The sequence below is a fragment of the Lethenteron reissneri genome, chromosome 29, assembly GCF_015708825.2.
Source record: "Lethenteron reissneri isolate LAM-NWPU_2019-01 chromosome 29, ASM1570882v1, whole genome shotgun sequence".
NCBI classification, from domain to species: domain Eukaryota; kingdom Metazoa; phylum Chordata; class Hyperoartia; order Petromyzontiformes; family Petromyzontidae; genus Lethenteron; species Lethenteron reissneri.
Window position 1 is genome coordinate 9,821,739 of NC_083807.1, and position 20,830 is coordinate 9,842,568.

Genomic DNA, 20,830 nt, shown 5'->3' on the forward strand with positions numbered 1-20,830 from the left:
GTACGGTTGCAATTTTTGCGATTTGAAAAGTCCTATTACTTTCTTATTGGTATTTTTTATTATTATTATAACTTTATTCATTTAACTTAACATATGTTCTACGTTTGATTGTTCTAATTCAATTAAAACATTTTAATAAATACTTGTTGGAAGCAATTCATATCTTTTAAGTTCTCATCCTTGCATTAGAATATATCGAGCAGTTGATATTTTGATGGTATCATGTGGTAATGCTCCATCACATGTTTTAAATCTATTACATAGTGGATATTGAACTGAAGCTAGACTTAAAAATGTAATCGCAAATCAAATCGCAATATCTGTCAGAATAATCGCAATAAGCTATTTTCCCCAAATCGTTCAGCCCTACTGACAACCCTCACTACAAATGCAGAACCCTCACGTCACGCGATCTCCATAACGCTATTGAGACATCAAAGTAAAAAGGACGTCATGATGAACAAGGGATTATAACCTTAAAATGAAATATGTCTGTGTCACCGCGCCCTTACAAATTCCACACGAATTCATGCAATGGCTATCACATCGTGGTCTGCTTTCCGCTTGCAAGTTTCAGATTTACTGCAATAAACCCGTCCTTGGACGGGCAAAAGGCTAGTATATACAGAAAGAATGAATGCTTGTTTTGTGCCATATTACCTTCATGCCTGGGAAGCCAGGGTAGCCAGGCAAGCCCGGAGGGCAAGAGGGAGGGCACTGGAACATCAACAGTACAATTACCACCATTGCCCTCTTGCATTCTGTGTTTAATGAATACTTTCAGAAATCACGGAACAAAATTATGCATGCATTTTGTCATTCACATTACATGTGGTGCATTTAGTTAATTAAATCAGGGAATGCCACACAATGACTTACCTTAATTTCTCCAAGGCTGTCAAATTCTATAACCCCAGGTGGACCCTGCATAAAAGAGGAAATTAATTAATGGGTCTTATAATTATTACGATTAATCTGTGAGGGATGATGCTCAGCATCATGCTAGACGTATGTGAAACCAGTGTTCTATGTGGATCAGATCTGGGGTCAATTGCAATTGTAATTGTATGTATTATCAGTGAGTTGCAATCACAATGCAATTGAAATTCTAATTTCAGCTAACAATGCTGCTGTAACCGCAATTACTTTTGACCCCAAGGTAGAGTGCACGTGGCATTTACAAATAAAAAGCCATAACAATAGAAAAAAGTTTTCATTTATTTTAGATTAATATTGAATCTGTCTCTATACAATTTTAGGTATGGCACTAATGACAAAACTAAGAGTGATGGTGCACGTGTAATCCAGCGTTTAGAGTATTTGGCTGCTATCAATTTCCACTTTGTTAAGCTGTCATTTCTGGCCAGGTCGTTTCTGAAAAAAGAACTACAACGCTCAGTGGGCCTTACTTGGTAAAATAGAAAATAGGTTAATAGGCTGTGCAGGCAAGGGTTGGTGAATCGCACAAATGTCGTCTAACTCCCAGTCGAGATTTAAAGCTTTCGTGACTGCAAGGATTCATACTCTTAGGTTTTTTCGGTAAAGTCACGTTAGTTACAAACCGCACCTCTCCATAACAAAGGCTCAGTCCTTTGTTATGCAGTCTATTCTTAGTCTTAAGCCTTACCTTACCATATTAATAAAAAGTGTGCCGTTCCTGGCCCTTCCCCCCTCAACCATTATATATACGGAGTGGTAGCTCTTGTAATCTCTCATTTACTTGATACAGCTGTCGTGGCTGTGACGGTTCCACCTGAAGACGGAGGCTTGTGTTGCTTCCGAAACGTCGTGAATTTTTTAAATTTGTTTTATTTTACTTTTTAATTTAAAATTTTTACCTACGTGACTTTACCGAAAAAACCTAAGAGTATGAATCCCAGTCGAGATTGTCATAATATCCCAATCCAGGGCCACAGAGCTTGGGCAATGGTTGACACTGGATCTGGCTGCCATCCCACTTTTCTGTGGTTTCCCACGCCTCTAAATCTACGGAAACTGTGCACTTTACAAATTAAGTCTTTATTTTAGATTACAATGCACCATTACATTTGCATGATGCAAACATGTATAATGCATAATCTAAGTAGTGTTAGTCAGATACTAGACAAAGTTTGATAATCCTTGTGATACATGTATGTTCAGGTACATCTAAAATACAATGCTATAATAATTTATAGTAAAATAGGTAATATTTCAGTAAACTATGTATGGACTTAATATGTCTGAACATTTCATACATGAAGTATTTTACAATTACCGTGTAGTTTCTTTGATAATGTAAAAAAGAATTGAGTTTTCATTATTTAACGATTCCATCGTTTTCCTTTTGCAGTACTCTGCATAACTTTACAAATGTATCAGCTTGAAAGGAGTGTTTTCTAAAATGCTGATTCAGAAAAAAAGTAACACTCACAATCTTTAGATATTTGTAAATGCACGTTTTTGTTACTCGGACCATGTGTGTTGACGGCTGGAATTGATCAAGGAACCATTTTCACCAAAGGCACACAACTTATAAAAACATTGTGCCGCAATTTCCCCGGTGGTTTAACATTACACCTTGTCCAGTCTCACTTTGCTATCCGGAGGGAGGGATTAATTGGGCAGTGGGAGGTTTTCTGAAATTACCCCCCTCCCCTGCCCAGTTTCCCTGTGTCATTGAGTGTGTCCAGAAGTACATACCGGAGGGCCGATGGGCCCAGGTAGACCCGGAGGGCCTAGTGGACCAACTGGACCCTGCAACACACATAATGGTCTCATTAAGAGGATGCCACAGCAACACAGGTCAAGGTGGGTGAGATGTGGCGGATCAGCTTTGACATCACTCGGCACTGATGTTCGCCATGGCTGGGAGCAAATTCAGGTTCACCGGGTGCACAATGCAGTGCGCTAACTACTGTGCCACCACTCCTCCACGTACATGAGTACAAAGTTAGAACAAAGATTGATCATGTCCCAGAAATTAATAAAAGCTCACAGTGACCCATATAATTTACCTGACCATAACAGATACATGGAGTCACTCGACTTCCAATAGGGTTGCACGTGCGGTGATGTACAGTAATAAACAACCATTGCTAACGAGGCATGGAGGGAAAGCCTCCATCTATCCGTGGATTGACAAAGGCGAAAAATGTATGAAAATACACACTTATGTGGGAACACACAGTATGTTTTGATAATTTAATTTTGAAAAAAATAACAACCACGCACTATTTAATTACAAAGCAATGCTCAGTTATGCAGACATTGTATTATATTGTAGATATTTGTTACGCAGAAATTGCAATGAATTTCAAGGCAAATTAACCTTGATTTGCCATCACTGTGTGCCATGCAAGGTAAATATGATGCTGCAGCCCTTCAAGGACTTGCTCACGTCACGGCTTGGCAGCAGGGCCTCCACTAGAGGAAGCTCTAGAGAGCCCCTCTCGAGGATGCTGTGGCCTTCTTTTCCAACGCGGTCAAGACATCGTGGAAGAGGTGAGAGTGCCCACACTTTACCCCACCGGATGCACCTCCGATTAACACGGTTGGATATGCATACGGTGTGAAAGAAGTTCAACATACATGCATACATACGGAACAAGGTGCGGGAGGATTTAAGGAAGTTGACCGCTGCTTCTGGTGACCTCTGCATTTGCAAGTTCAGTGTGCAAACTGCAACACTACAGCAGCAACGCAGGCAAGCGTGGGACGTTAAATAATACCTTAGCAAATCAAGGAAGTAGTCCATATCGAGACAAGATTGTTTTTGAAGCTTTTCATTTTAAAGCCTATCATGAGAAAATGCGTAACCCCCTTGGGATTAAGAGAGCTGATTCAAACCATCATTTGAAAGCTGATCAAGCAGTTGTTTCTTTAGAGCAAAATAAACTTACCACTGGCCCGGGTTTACCAGTGTCCCCACCAACTCCATCTGCACCTGGCAAACCCTGGAGAAATGAAACAACAAGGGTACAATTATCCCGACATCTCCTATAAAGTGTACATAATATACTATTTTTATTTTAAAAGGCTGCTTCGAGAGTGGACATGAAACCACACGCTTAAGCGTAATAAAGCCTTGGGGATCATTAACATTTATTATATGACAGAAAATATATAATAAAAAAATATGTAGATAAACTAGGATTTAAAATCAGATGCCAGGAAAGCTAGGACAACCTACAGTACCTAGTCCTGCCACTTTTTTCAATTACCATCTACAGTATTAATATTTGTATCCCAGTAATAGCCTCAATGTAATAAATAAAACTGGAAAGCTCAGAAAAAACCCACGCATAAAAAAATGTATGCAGAGACCTCACACAGATCAGCTACCTCTTTGATCGACTGTATTTTACAGGCACCACGATGTCACTGAAGTCGGGTGCTTCGCTCAGACAGAGCACGACTCGCCAACTCCTTCGTTTGTTTGATGGGAAACGCATTTAATGGGGTGTCTAGTTTGGGGATCCACTCGATGGCTTCCTGAGATGCCAAGTGGAGGAGCGAAGTTCCTCCTGCAAATTCCACAGTTTACTCCAGGAACGTTGTCTCAGAAACGGCTGCTCAATCCCTTTCCCAGACCAATTATGGTACTAGCACTGTCAACCCACGATGAACACTGGCACCACGCATATTTTCTGCACAAGACAACCACCCTGCCCACTAACCCTGCCTTCTTTTGCCAAGTCAGCCAGACCTCCGTTTAGCCCTATAGAGGTGAGCAGACAGACCCTGACCCCAACCAATGGTTACCCTCTGGCCTGCGGCTTCCTTAAACCTGAACGACTGCCGTCTGTTTTAAAGCAACTTGAAGGCATTTTTGTAAGAAATTGTCATGTAGCCCATTTTACAGAAATAATTTCCTTTCCTCAATGCACAGTGGTGCCCCGCACATTACACACACATACAGACATGGAACTGACTTTGGGCTTGAAACTGTTGAGCTAATTTGTTCTGTGTAATTTATGTCATGATCATCAGTGTGTGAGATGAAAACGTTCCTTTGGAACGGTGGTGTTTTACGTTCATTTTTTTAAATCACAAATGTACTCACAGGAGGCCCAGGAATCCCCAATCCCTGAATGCCATAAACATAAGCAATGGTATTAAAATATGCAACATCAGCAATTGGGTATAACATTCACAGCTTCATGACTTTATTTGAATGGGAAATGTTTGGTGGGAAATAACACTCACAGGCATTCCCTTTGGACCAGCAGGACCGGTATCACCCTATAAGAAAAGGGTAGCAAGTTACACCCCATGAATGCAGCATATTTCAGTGCATGCAACCAGTGGTGCAGTCTCCACTGAACATAACTGTGGCATCTGCTTGTACTATAAACCAATGTACATTGTACACGCAAGTGTATTCATCAACCAACAACGCTGGATTTATATGTAATTGAATAAAAGCAGACCTCCAGTCTATATATCTCACGTAAATACACATTTTAACATGGGGGTCAAGACGTTGAAATAAAATGTGTCATCAACTCTCCTATACCGCACACAACAGGCAGGTTCCAGATTTCTGCTGCCTGTAACTACCAGCAAAACATCGTTGAACAAAATGGTTAAACATTTGTTAAAGTAGAAACTTTATTCTTTGGCTGTGTTGGGTGGAGAAGGGTGTACGACACGCATATTAATTATTCGATCTGACCCGAAAATCGATTTTGAATCACACATTTTGAAAATATGTGTGTTTAAAACCATTAGCCTGTATGCTTTCAAGACCAATATTAAGCCACATTTGTTGAAGCAAGTAACTCTGGACCAGTTTCAACATTCTAGGCCTCATTAGCAGTCAGGTTTGTTAAACAGGTGCTACTATATAACCAGATGTTATTGACAAGAGCATTCGGTGTATAATAAGGGACCAGCAAATAACAATAGCGTACAAAAATCGATGCGTTGATGTGGGGCATAAATATAAAACGTGTTTTAAGCCATTATTGGCTTTTTAGACAAACGGTGTAAATTAAGTAGTGCTACGATGTTTAAGTGTACATTCCCATTGTGTTTTCTTAATCAGTAGCATTCGCTGTCAGGAACAGGGGCAACACAAGGCAGCAGCAGCAGTCTTTCATTCTCCAGGGCTTATTTGCAAGTCACAATGTCAACAGACTGCTTGGGCATGTGTGCAGAGTTGCTGGGGATTTTAAATGTTTGACTTGTCATTAGCCTTGAAGTGAAAGATTAAACAACACACAGCCCCTCTGCTTTCCATTCCTGAATTCCTCAGCACAAATGTCATAGGAGCAGAACATTTGCATTGCGTAGTATTATAATGTACACCTCCTTGGAGACATGCTTTCATTTCGGGCTATGTCAACCATTCTTGCGGTCATTAAAAAAGAATAGTTTGATTCCTCTTTTGTTAAATGTCACAAGGATGACATTATTCTATGCATCATCAGCATCAGTCATCGTCTATCCAAGTCGAGATGAAGGCCTTCTGACACTCACCAACGCACGATACCACAATCCACCTCATTCCTAATAACTTTGACCTATTCTTAGGTTTTTTCGGTAAAGTCACGTAGGTAAAAAAATAAAATTAATAAAAGAAAATAAAATAAAAATAAAAATCACGACGTTTCGATTGCAACACAAGCAATCATCATCAGGTATAAATGAAATAGCAACACAAAATTCTAACCAGAAAAACTATAGACAGACATATAAGCAGACAGATATCACCAAGATACATAGAGAGAGAGAGTAACACAGGTACAGAGAGGGAGATCGTCTCTGTTGAGTGGCCTTAAATAGGCAGAGGGGGCGGGGGCAGACCGAAAAAACCTAAGAATATGAATCCTTGCAGTCACGAAAGCTTCAAATCTAGAACTTTGACCTAACTTGTCAATCGCACTTGCTTAACGTTACAACCTAGTGGATATGCAGACCTGCGTGTATGATCTATCATGTGCATGACTGTCCATTCATTTAAAATACAATCTGAGTGACTTTAAATAATACAAGCTTTGTTTTACAGTAATTTATATACGTATATTTTAAAGCACTTTTAAGATCAATCGGATCATTCCATCTGTTTAGTAGCTAGCAGTATGGCAAACTAGAACAGTGAAAATGTTGACTCGTGTATTTATACCGAATTACAAACTTTAAAAAGAAAGTGTACTTTTTTCATTTTACAATAAGTTGTCAATTTCAATGTTGGGCAAAATGTTTGATAATCATTATAACCCTATATTGATTGTTGTTTTACATGACATTGGCTGGTTCTTTGTAAAATCACTGCTGGATGAGGGTCTCCCCACTCCGTGCAGGTCATGGGGGTGCAATGGTCTAATAATGAATGCAATGGTTATGGTCTAATAACGTACAGGTTATTAGACCATACTTCACCATGCTGGCCAGTGCAGTGGAGATATATGAAGGTGGGGAGCATAGACCTTGGAGCAAAGTTAGAGTACAAAAGTGGATTATGCTGCACTGCCCTCTGCTAATAACATAGCTCTTCAGCATCCTACAACACATGTTACATGTTACATGCGTGGTGATGGCCACCAACATCCAAGCACGAACCAGGCTCATACCAGTTTGGCTTCCGAGCTATGATGAGGTTGTGTGAATTCAAGGTGATTCTGTCACAGGCATAGGCTTACTCACAATTGTTTTTGTCGTGGTACAAATACAAATGCAATTCTTTTAGATACTGTCAGTTCACCGTGTGGTACATATACAAATGCAATTCTTTTCGATATTGTCAGTTCATGGTGTGGTACAAATACAAATGCAATTATTTTAGATACTGTCAGTTCACCGTGTCTGCGCCAGATCAAGAAACACGTGCATACTGGCAGTGCTTTAAATCATAGTCCTTGAAGACCATTACTCTGGATAAATTGCCCAAGCTCTTGTTTCTCTATTGATTAAAGATCAGGCACGAATATAAATGGTGCGCTTAGCCAACATGAATCTACAAAATCAATAGTCTAACTGCATTGTGTTATGATAATTAATCTTAACACTGCACATTCATGTGGAAAACTATTTTTTAAGTGCCCATTTTTATTATTTGTGCTCTAATACATATAAATGCATAATTATTGCTATCTTGTACTTGACATGGTGCCCTATACTCCAGGGCGTTTTGGAGTTGACTTAGCGCATAGTGTGCAAGTGAACATTAGACGATTGCTACGTGCAATCCCAATGAAACAGACGGTGCAAATTGTACGGTTATCCCGCGAAGCAGTCATAACCGGGGCAGCCAGCCTGCCGTATTCGAAGCGCAAACCTCTGCAACAAGTGACGGATGCGCTACCACTGGGCCATGTTGCAAATACACCCAGGAAGCTTCCCTGAGCCATAGTAGTTTGTTGTTAGGAGGGTCCTGTTTTGAGCTATTATGCTTGGGTGCGTAGTCAGTGTACGTACCCCAAAGCTCTTCGGAAGAAAACACACACGTTGATCAGAAACCCACTTGATATAGTGTCTCCTACATAAACCTCATTGCCTTGCAAGTGTATTTTAAATACAGGTATCATTGGTGCTTGTTCCACCAACCCTGCTAAAAGCCTCTAGAATGCAGACAAGTGCCATCATGACCAGATATCTAGACAGTCAAGTCTAATCTACTCATTTGAGTTGGCTGGGAGTGGTGGCGCAGTGGTTGTCACACTTTGCCCTTACTATAACCCAGGGGGGTGTCAGAGTTCGATTGCATGCCATAGCTAACATCATTGGCCAATGCACTGAACCAGCCCTGGGCTCACACGCTCGCCAACCCTCACTGACCATTGCACTGAAGTACGATCAAACAACCACGAAGACCAACACGGCACGTGGAGAGGACTTCATCCAGCAGTGGATTGACAAAGGCTGTAAATTATTATCATCATCATAATTCTGACAGAATGTACCTTTGGGCCATGAGGACCCTGCCCCCCAGGTGGCCCCGTGATGCCTGCTATCCCCTGCCAGAGAGAGGGACAGACAACATGCTTCGTGATGAGAGGGTCTCCGGCAGCGTGTGTTAGTGTTCGTACAAATTCAGCATGCATGCCGTATAAAGTAATGACGGTACACCCCACACAGACAGAATGAATTACTCGCTTAAAGTGCTAAACGTGTGTGTGAAAATTAATGCGATGTGAAACCCATAACATTTTGTACAATTTGCATAATTTAGATATTATCTTGCATTCTTCATTGATATATAATGTATCGTGTGATGAATGTGTTCTGATAGGCGACATAGGAATATAAGAATTTTCTCCATTGTCGACCCTGCTACTCATTTGTATTAGTCCAGAAGCGAGTTTCTTGGCAACTGTTAGCCTGTACGTGATGCCTTTTTGAGCCCGCGCGTAATTAAGTTAATTGTTGTCAACCTGTACGTGATTACTTTCTTTGCCAGCCTGTATTTACTTACCTTAAATACCGTTATGTTAGTATGCGCAAAGTATTTTTTTCTGAGGCTCTTGGAGCCAATGTTCGCTTGCAGGCCATGTGCTGGTATACAGGAGGACATGGGTTCGATCCCGAGCCTGACGCCCGCTGTATATTTTGAGTCTGAGTGTTCTCCCCGTGGTCGCACGGATTTTTCTCCGGGTCCTCCGGTTTTTCCCTCCACATGTAGAAACATGCGTTTTAGAGTATTTGACTGCTATACATTTCCACGTGATATTCCACTGAATTGGGCTGTCATTTGTGGCGAGGTCTCTTCGGAAAAAACAGCTATATAGCTCAGTGGGCTTTACCTGGTAAAATAAATAAAATAGTTGAATCGTGTTTAATAGTTTTAGTTAAATATCTGACAAAAAAATCCATCGCACAGCACATGACAAGGTTGCATTTGGCCTCTGTGTGCGTGATGACAAAGCCTCGGTGGACTTGTACGTGCCCATGCGAAAGACAATAAATCCAGAATTTGGTTTGATAGTGCGACACGACGGTTTCGGAGTCGAGTAGGTCTTGTCATAGATCACGTGACGAGAAACGAGAGCGGCTCACGTCTACGCCTGGCAGTCCAGGGATACCGGGTGGGCCGCTCCGCCCTGGTTCTCCTGGCTCCCCCTTCGGGCCCTGTTTGACACAAGCAAAGTGAATCACTGCTCAAACAATCCACGCAGTCCTCTGTAAACATCGGACATCTTACTAATGCTTGAACAGCAGCGAAATAGGGCGGTGGATGAAAGGAGCAGGGGTATGTTCTGCTTTTCTTTCTTCCACGGTAGAGGCACTATGATAATAGTGCAGAGGACTTGATCGTATGCAAGATAAATATTTGGTGAAATATATAATCCAATACTTGTTTTGGGTGAGGGCACATGTGGTAGTTGTAGGTCAACATTCTCATCATTAACCCTCCACCACCCAACAAGATTCTCACGTTTTCGCAGATATTATTTATACGTGATGATGTATTGATAAAATCCTGACCAACAAAGCACCTCAACAGGTGCCTTAAGACTTTAATGACTGAATTTAACATCAACATACGATGACGTTTCGCTCAAACTGCGTTGAGTTTCATCAGGTAGTTACATCGAATATTGACTGCACTGCCTCAGCTGCCCGCTCGTGAATGCCAAAGCATGGGTCATCTCAGCCTCATTGTCATTTGGGAATGGTCACCTTTAATATGTTAATCATATCAAACATCCTCCCAGAAATCAATTTATTTGATCTTCAATTGACTCCCATTTCAATGGGCTACTGATATTATACTGATCCTTTCAAACATCCTCATTTCCAACATCTGCCATAGCATGGGTCACCTTCATTTCTTGGTCAAATCATTGTTTGGTATTTTGTATTTACACAATTATTGATATTGAATAAACTAAAGTCACATCGTTTCAATGTCATTGTTATATGCTATGTATTAGTTGTACAACGTTCAGAGATACTGGCTTGTCTCATGAGCCATCATTAGATCATACGGACGTCTGGCACAAATACCTCATTCGAAACCTTCTGGCTAAGACATCCCGCAGAGACACTGGAGTAACCATCAGAACATCAACAGTCCGATGACCACATGTACTTCATGGATGGAAAATTAAAGACACATTCCACAGTAGTGTGACTGTGGCCATGCAAGCAAAACAATGGGCCATATAGTGTACCACTGTAGTCTGTGAGTCCTTCAATAACGGAAGAGTAAAACTACACAAACTCTCTCTTGAAGCCCTCTCGTGGCGAGAAGACCTCGGCATTGGCATTGAGTTCCTCAACATATTGCCATCACACGCAAGGATAGAATAGAATTAAACGACAAGAACTCACTTGTGAACCAGGAAGTCCAGGGTGTCCACGGTCTCCCTACAACACCACGAAAACAAATTTAATTCAAATACTTTAATGGTCGAGTACACATAGTACAAATGATCCCCCACGGTTTGACATGAACAGACTGTTGGGGCAAGTGCTGTTAGCGAGCACCTATGAAAGCCGGCACGGCACTTGAGGAGGTAGGTAGCCAGCACCACGCCCATCCGCCTTTGTCTCTCCAGAAGCTATTTTTACACACTGCACCAGGTACTCATTTGAGCGTGCTACCTTGTACACCACTGCTTCTCACTTATAATACACAGTACATACACTTACAAACAACACACTACAAATATCAGGTTGCTTGACTATTGCTATTGCAGTATTGTATACATCGTATACAGAATGGTACACAACTACCTAATAACAATACAAATGCTTCCAATGTTTTTTTAAGGAGGGTCATGCATTGGAATGTTTAAACCAATTCCATGAACTCGTGTTTGTTTGGCATATGGAAGAAAAGTATAGGACCCAAAGAAATCCTCTAAGGTATTCATCCTCTAAGGTATTCTTGTCAGAAAACTTTGAAGAGGGGGGAGTACACGCATACCAGACACTACCAGCTGATCAACTAACAATGGCATAACGATTAAAACTGCTGGGTTAACAGAGGTGGGGGGAATATAAAGATTGTTAAAATCATTGCACATCTTATAAACTCTAAATAACGTATCTTCTTGGTTCTTTCTGTCGGAAAGACAGCGCTGTTCTTCACCTGAGGACGGCTGCTTGCGTTGTGGCTGAAACGTCGTGAGAATTGTATTTTATTATGTTTTATTTTTATTATTTTATTATTTCCCTTCTACGTGACTTTACCGAAAGATCCAATAAGATGAATCCCTGCAGTCACGAAAGCTTTGAATCGAAATCTAAATAACGTACACTGGCTACACATCAAATACAGAATACAATGCAAAATAATCCGCTTAACACACAAAAAAATACACAACCAAGTTGCCACCTTACATAAGAAACCTCATACAGATCAAGCAAAACGACAAATCACTTCGTTCTTTGACTCAAACGCTCCTCCAACCACCAAAAACCAAACACAAAACCACAGGGCTGGACAGATCTTTCTCATTTGTCGCGCCAAACCTCTAGAACAACTCTCCGAATTATGCTCACTAGATTAATGCATACATAGACACAAATCACAACTCAAAACGCATCTCTTTGCACTTGCTTGCAACAACTTACAGCCACAACTTACTTTAATTTTTTTTTATATTTTAAACAAGTATAGCTCGGATATATTTGTGTTTATCATTATATAGAATTGTTTTGATTTTTTTTTGTTAGTATTGTGGTGATGGCGCTTGAAGTGGCAGATTTGTGACAGAAAGGAACCACGTGTGTGAGCAAAAAATATAATTGACTTAACATTTATTTCAACTGCCGGTGGCATGAGATCAAACCTGTGACCTCGAGTTTGCAAGCCCAGTGTGCTGACCATTATACCAATCGCTAAATCAATCATGAGTTAGATCATGAATTAATCATATGTATAGTATATAGAAAGCTCGAATGCATGAGATATGTTGTTCAGAGTTCTGTTGGTTCAAGTTACTGCTCCCATGTATTTAAAAACTATAAACTTTTTATTTTATCAGGTAAGGCCCACTGAGCTATATAGCTCTTTTTCAGAAGTGACATGGCGACAAATGATAGCAAAAGTGGCTTATTACATGGGAATGTATAGCAGCCAAATACTCTAAACGCATGTTTTTAAATGTGGAGGATAAAAAACGGAGAACCTTGAGAAAAATTCACGCGACTACAAAGAGAACATGCAAACTCCAACTATACAGCCGGCGTCAGGGTCATGATCGAACCCACAAACTCCCGTATACGAGACAAGGCAGTTAACATCTCGCCACTGTGGTTCCACTGGTGAATTAATCTCAAGTTGAGTCTTAGGCATTGTTGGTAGCAGAAGAGAGGGTGCCGTGTGAGACAGGGGGAGGAGGTTAGTGGGGGATGTAAAGGAAGTCTCCTTACATCAACGCCATCCACACCAGGAACCCCAGGGATGCCGGGGGGCCCAGGAGATCCTGGGGGGCGAGGGACCCCACGTGGTCGCGGAGGTGTCACAGGCTCTACCTGTCGTGAGCCACAGCAACAGAGTCGTCAACAACAGCAGCAATGAGGTACCTCATATGCCAGACATTAGCCGTGTACCTCAGAATCAGAAACACATTCCTGCGGAGGGACCTGGTAGGAACGTTGGGTTGCTTGGTCAATGGCCAGGATCAACGGCGGCGTGGTGTATTCCGCAAATATGCCTGACTGTGAGGGCGGGCACAAGCCGGCGTGAGTAGGTTAAACGTTGAGTTTTATAAGGGCACCACGGGGTGACCAGCCTCTCTCCACCCAGCCCCTCCCCTCCCTCCCTACCCAGCCCCTCCCTGCACGATGGACGGACACAATAATCCCCTGTGGGCTGGTGTAACCAGGAGGTTCCTATCAGTATAATTCATTTTTATTGGAGGAATCCGATGAGCTGTAAAGGCTCGTTTTCACAGATGTCCAGTCGGGGCAGGTCAGAACGTTACCACAAACAATACAAAAAGAAGATCGGAGTGCAAAGTATTGGGAAGGTAAGCAAATCACTTTAAAACGTATATGCAAATGAAATAACTATTTTCTTTTGATCTTGCCAGGTAAAGCCCACTGAGCTATCAGCTTTTTTTCAGAGGCGACCTGGCCACAAAAGATAGCTCAACGAAGTGGAGTATAATTATGGGGACATTTATAGCAGCAATATAATAACCTGTGAGACTATAAACAAATAAAGAGCACGGCAGTACTCAATAAATATCGCACTCACTTGTTTCCTCCGTGCTTTAAAGCAAACGATTGGAAGTGCATTGGATAATCCAGTAGGTATGTGTGAGGCAGAGAGAGAGATATTGACACAAGTTACGGGTGCATCTGACTTACTGGGGTGTCTTGTAATCCGGAGAATACAGTAAATGGGAAGACTACTCCAAATAATAAACCACAGGCCTCACCAAGAAAGAGAACACTGGAGAAAAAGTCCGTAGAAAAGAGTGGCAAATATTGGTGCAAAATGCCAAATGAGGCGCTAATGGTCTTCATGGCTTCTCACAAGGTTAAATATTATCGTGGTAAATAAAGTAGAGTACCTGTATCGTAATTATGTAATTGTAATGCGGTTGTAAACGGCCCTTCTGAGGTGCCGTCAGGGGGGGAGGAGTTAGGTCACGTGGGGGGAGAGGGGTTGAGTATAGAAGGAGGGGAACCGGAAGAGCAGGGGGAGTGACGGGGAACCAGGAACAGAGGAAGGCCACGAAGGGCGAAGCGGGGTATGGCGAGATCGCCACGAACACGGGGGGAGCGAGGATCGGCACCGTTGGCCAGCGGTGACCGACCCGAAGCAGCGAGGAGGCTGCAGTCAGCAGCGGGGCTGCACAGAGAGAGTGGGCAGCGGGTCTGCATACAGTGACAGCCAGAGGGTGGGGGTGCAGAAAACCCTATTGACGCTGCAACGAGACTATTATTGGCACGGCATGACGACGGATGTCGTCGGTCACGTTCGCGCGTGTCCCGATTGTGCCCGCCGTAAGCCGCCTAAACATCCATATGTTCCGCCGATACAATCGATTAAAGTATCTCGGGTTAATGAGTTGGTGGCGTTAGATATTTTGGGACCCTTTCCGCCATCAGCTAAAGGGAATAAGTATTTACTGGTGGGGGTGGAGTACCTCTCTCGCTGGCCAATGGCCTGGCCCTTGCCTGACCAGTCAGCGGCGTCTATCACGGACGCCTTTCTATTTGGGTATGTAATGGACAAAGGGGCTCCGGAGAGGCTCCTTACGGATCAGGGACGTAACTTTTCGTCTAAATTGTTGGGGGAGGTGTGTGCGGCTCTTGGAACTAAAAAGATACGGACGTCCCCCTACCACCCGCAAACGGATGGTATGGTGGAACGGTTGAATCGGACTCTGTCCGCCATGCTGTGCCATACAGTCGGGGAAAACCAATCTGATTGGGATTTGCATATCCCTGGGGTGCTTTCGGCGTATCGCATGACGCCGCACGCGGCTACTGGATACTCGCCGTTTTTCCTTATGTACGGCCGTGAGAACGTGCCGCCGATTCATGACCAGTTGGGAACCGGTGCGAGGGGGCCTGTTAAGCCTCTTCCTGAGTATATTAAGGACAACGTTCGGCGTGTCGCTGAGGCGAGGGAAAATGCCCGCATGGCTACTGCCAAGGCTCAGGCCAGGAATGAGCGGTGTGCCCGACGTTCAAAGGGGGAGTGTCCCTGGAAAAAGGGGGACCTGGCCTGGCTTCATTGCCCACAGGTGCGGCCAGGTACATCTCCTAAATTACATCGACCTTGGCAGGGTCCGGTCCGCCTCATTGAGGTTCCCAACCCACAGTCGGCGCGTGTTCAGGTTGGTGCACGGCGTTGGTTCGTGCACACGTCCCGGTTGAAGCCATACATTGCCCCACGACCGGATGCGTCATCTCCCCAAGTTGCCTTGCCGGGGTCTGTTGCTGCCGACTCGCCCTTGCCTGTGTCTGCTGACCTTGCGAGAGCGCCTGTCGTACCCTTCACAGACAAGCCGGCCGTGACAGCGCAGGGAGGAGGACCTTCCGCTTGTGGGACGCCGACCGGAGCCGCAGAACCCACGGGACCTGCAGCTCTTCCTATCCCTCCGCGGACGCGAGTACGGGATGTTTCTGGACGCGAGCGGGACAGTGGCGGGCCTCCAATGGCGACGGAAGAACTTGCGCCCGTCGCCCCTAAAACCCTTCCACGTTCCCGCTCGGCGGGTGGGCCGCCGACCGTCCGGGACGGCCCGGCTACCCGTACTCGCTCGAAATCCCTCACGTTTCGTTAGATTGTGTTGTGTTGTGTTATTGTTATAATGTTCTTCAATGCTTCGTGTCTTTTTGCGTGTTGGCCCTTTACACCCGCATTGCTTTTCAGGTTGCAATTCAGCCGAGGTCGGCTGGATTTTCTTTAGGGGGGAGGGTGATGTAATGCGGTTGTAAACGGCCCTTCTGAGGTGCCGTCAGGGGGGGAGGAGTTAGGTCACGTGGGGGGAGAGGGGTTGAGTATAGAAGGAGGGGAACCGGAAGAGCAGGGGGAGTGACGGGGAACCAGGAACAGAGGAAGGCCACGAAGGGCGAAGCGGGGTGTGGCGAGATCGCCACGAACACGGGGGGAGCGAGGATCGGCACCGTTGGCCAGCGGTGACCGACCCGAAGCAGCGAGGAGGCTGCAGTCAGCAGCGGGGCTGCACAGAGAGAGTGGGCAGCGGGTCTGCATACAGTGACAGCCAGAGGGTCTGCACATAGGGGTAGCAGCAAGTCTGCAGGGAGGAGGTTACAGTAGATGAAGCAGAGAGGGTCTGCATACAGTGACAGCCAGAGGGTCTGCACATAGGGGTAGCAGCAAGTCTGCAGGGAGGAGGTTACAGTAGATGAAGCAGAGAGTCAGAGGGGTGAGGAAGCTATAATAGCAGTGAATAGCCGGGGGCTACAAATACAGGAGTTATAACAGAGTGCCGTGTGGGTAAAGAAGTGAACCTGAATAAAGACACGAAGACAGAAAGAAGTGTTCGAGTCCTTTTATTACATAATCATTATTATTGTATAATATTTCAATGGGTATTATTACTTTAATGTGGAATATGTACAAAGGGCATTATAAATGTTTACACAATCCAGTATTTTGTGGGCCAAAACAGAAGATGTGTTCATAAAAGTAGACAAACAAAAGCGTCAATATGAATGGAGATATTACGTACAAGTAAATTCAAGTTCCATCACATCAGGAAGTTTAGATTGCCTCTTTATTCCATGATAAAAATGTCACTCTTTTGTGTTTAAATCGTTACAATGTATGCATTAATATTTTACAGCATATTGCAGCCCAATCACCTATTTAATAACCTAGTGTTCTGTATTTTACTTAACAGCCCTTTTATTGATCTACTGTTTGATGGGGGCCTCCCCATGGCATGTGGGCCATGAGGGTTAATTGACCATACTTGATCATGCTCGTCAGTATGAGTGACGGCAGGAAAGTAAAGTCAGCCGTTGAAGCATAGTACAATTATTTTGCTGCACTGCCCTCTGTTGACAAGGCAGCTCCACTTTAGCATAGTAAATATTATTTTTGTTCACATAGTCACCAATCCAAGCACCATTCCACGATATCCATGCTTGGCTTTACTTAGCTTCTGAGATCTGATAAGATCGGTTGCATTCCAGCTGATTTGGTCAGAGGATTCGTAAATTCACTTGTGATTAAATTGATTTGTAAATTATTCATGGGGTCGACCCTGCAATCGTCTTAACAAGTGTTGTGTTGTTCAGATCCTCCGCCACCCAACACAACCAAACAGATACAATTGTCACGTGTACAAGCACTAGTTATTTTTGCTTCGGCTCACCAGTAGGTTAAAGAACAATTCTCACGACTAACTTGATACATTTGAATAATCCAACATTTAGTTAGGAGTTATAATATTGCCTATGAAAACGCGCTTGCTATGTTACAATTTTTATTAGTTTAAATATTACAAAACTAAATAAGAAAGCAAACACATAACCCAATAGATAAATAATTAATTATTACGGACATATTTTCACATTAACAATGATGATATATAGATTCAGTGACAAAAATGCAGCATGTATGATGCTGCACTTATTTTGCACAGCATGTAGCTTACCGTGGTAATCGAAGGTGCGAATTAATAACACAGCAGTGGAACAAGTGAATGCATTACTACGTTCACTCCAACGCTGCAGGACCACATTTTATGTTGAATCAAATGAGGTGAGAGCACAATAGGCCAGGATAGTCTCGTTTGCGAGAGTGACTTGGGGCATTAATTTGCCAGTAGGGGTAATGATCGATATATATTTCAAATTGAGCAACTTGCAAGGAACTATCCAACTTGGCAAATTTCGACCCTGGCGCCAGGACATGGTGGCCTACTCTTGTGAATGATGTTAGTTGATCTTTAACTTCCAATGATTTAAAATAGTCGCTACGGTGGTGAGATGTTAACACCCTTGCCTAGTATAATAGGGATCGTGAGATCGATCCCAACCCTGACGCCTGTATTTTTGGGATTTGCATATCTTCCCAGTGGTCGCATAGATTGTTTTCAGCGTTCCTCCGGTTTTTCCCTCCACATTTAAACACACACGTTTGGAGTATTTGGCTGCTATAACATGCCACGTAATAAGCCACTTCGTTGAGCTATCATTTGTGTCCAGGTTGCGTCTGAAAAATATTTATATAGCTCAGCGGGCTTTACCTGGTAATTTTTTTTTAGTTTAGTTGAATAAGCAGGGTAGCCGCTGGATTCGAACCGTGAAGCTCTGTAACAGTGGTGATCGGCGCTACGTCTAGGACATTTCTTCGCCCCTTCCTCATTGCATATGCAACGACATCGTACACTAGCTGTGATAAAAAAAAAATTCTGACAGATAATGAATCAGGTCTTTGTCATAGTTGTGCCCCTTAAGGGTATAAAACATTCTTTGGTTCTTTTGGTTAAGTCACGTCTAAAGATAAAATAATAAATTAAATAATAGCATATTACGACGTTTCGATTGCAACACAAGCAATCGAAACGTCGTAATATGCAATCGAAACGTCGTAATATGCTATTATTACGACGTTTCGATTGCTTGTGTTGCAATCGAAACGTCGTAATATGCTATTATTTAATTTATTATTTTATCTTTAGACGTGACTTAACCGAAAGAACCAAATAATAATTCCTGCAGTCACGAAAGCTCCAAAATTAAGGTATAAAACATATCAAGGATATAAATAATGTTACTACTAGAGCTATTCAAACATCAACTGCATGTTCAATAACACACAATTAAGACGGTAAATATGGTGGTCAAAAAGTCGAAATAATGAAATGTTAACAAGTGCAATGTTGTGCATGGAGGCAGTTACTTTTGATCAAAAATGAGTAGATTGGTCTCTGATTATTATTTAACGTATTTAGGATGCATCCATTCAGGATTTGAGTTTAACTTTCTGTTCATCGCAGTTTTGTTTTATAGAGGAATGTAAAATATATATTTTTAAATAACGAGATAAAAATGTGTTGCTTAAATATGAGGTTGACGTGCCTTTTCTGGTCTCAAAACGCATTGACGAATTTTCGTAAAATACACCTGCAATTGAAAAACTACACACAAATTAAAGTTTGACAAAGTAATGATGTTAAGCGTTTATTTTCCCGAACATGTCACATGTCCCACATATAAAATATATAACTATCCTAAAATAACAATGAAGCTGGTATATTATGCTTGGACAAGACTAAACAAATTCGAATTGAATAACAAGTAATTATTTCATTTATGATGTTAAGCAATTGGAAAATCATATTAAAACAAAACATTTCGTCGCAAAAAAAAGTAGTGCATGCACTGCTTATGCAGTTAGGGTCGTATATAGTATTAACAAAGATGAATGGTGCATCGTTGGTACTCACTCTTTGAGCCAAGGCAACGTTGAGAAAGTCCATCAGAACAGCGACGCAGAGCATCCACACCCTTGCAGTTTTTAACCGGCCGCTCACCATGGTTGCAGTCAGCTTTCGAGAAGGAGAATAGTGGGATTGTTCGTGAGCAATCCTCTCCAGAGTGCACAAGACCACCCCCACCCTCAGCACCGAACTCAGAGCACGATCCTCTGTCGCCCCCCCCAACCCACCCGCCCCTCACGGCACTGTCACCCCCCCCCCTCCACCAACATCAACAACACAGAAAGTTATCCCTTTTCACGCCACTCAGCCAAGCTTCTAACTCTCATAGAAAGCACCTTAGTTAGCCAGTAACACAGAGACATTACATAAACGTGACATCGATATTTAAATATGTGGGACGCAAATAAATCGGTTGGTTAAAAATGAAAGACTTCAAGTCTTTGGGCTGTGAGATGGCCAGGAGATGGCAGTACAGCAGTGGAAATATTGAATCCTTCTGTGTACAACTTTAAGTGTTATTCCCTCTCATATGTGGGTTACCTCTAATACGAATGACATTTATACATGGAATTGGTCAAATATCCCAATGTAGGTTCGTCTTGAAAGAGACTCTTAAGACTCAGTCAGGCCGTAACTGCTGAAGGCTCAGCCCCATTCCAAATTTCTGCATGTAGTCACGCCATTTTAAATATGTGAACTGCAATAATTATAGGGTGTTGGACAACATTTACAAATCTGTCCAATTAAGCCGTGGGTGTCCCAGCCTTTCCTGGTATCCATATGGAGCTGGAGCGGAATGCACGATAGACAAAGGGAGATCGTTTCGTAACTCATTCCGTTTAGCGTTTAACATGTTTTCAACCCTAAATTGCATCCGCACAAACCATGGCAAATGCGGTTACTTGATGCACAAATGGGAAGTAAAAAACTTCAGTTTGTGGGTTTGGTCACCCAGAACAGATCATGGAACATGTAACGACTCAATGCCCGATTTACAAATATATGTCGCTCTACACCTA

At 42.8% G+C, this 20,830-nt stretch overlaps 1 protein-coding gene across 1 annotated transcript in view; it reads right to left on the reverse strand.

Annotated features, from left to right (window-relative positions):
- Positions 1–19,971, reverse strand: part of LOC133349226 (collagen alpha-3(IX) chain-like) — a 45,068-nt gene extending 25,097 nt beyond the window's left edge. The window contains 11 exon segments of the mRNA XM_061562545.1: positions 661–717; positions 880–924; positions 2,683–2,736; positions 3,882–3,935; positions 5,045–5,068; positions 5,188–5,223; positions 8,886–8,939; positions 9,979–10,050; positions 11,257–11,292; positions 13,306–13,407; positions 19,818–19,971. Of these exon segments, the coding sequence (XP_061418529.1) occupies positions 661–717; positions 880–924; positions 2,683–2,736; positions 3,882–3,935; positions 5,045–5,068; positions 5,188–5,223; positions 8,886–8,939; positions 9,979–10,050; positions 11,257–11,292; positions 13,306–13,407; positions 19,818–19,907 (624 nt within the window). The 5' untranslated portion in view covers positions 19,908–19,971.
- Positions 19,972–20,830: the final 859 nt, after the last annotated feature.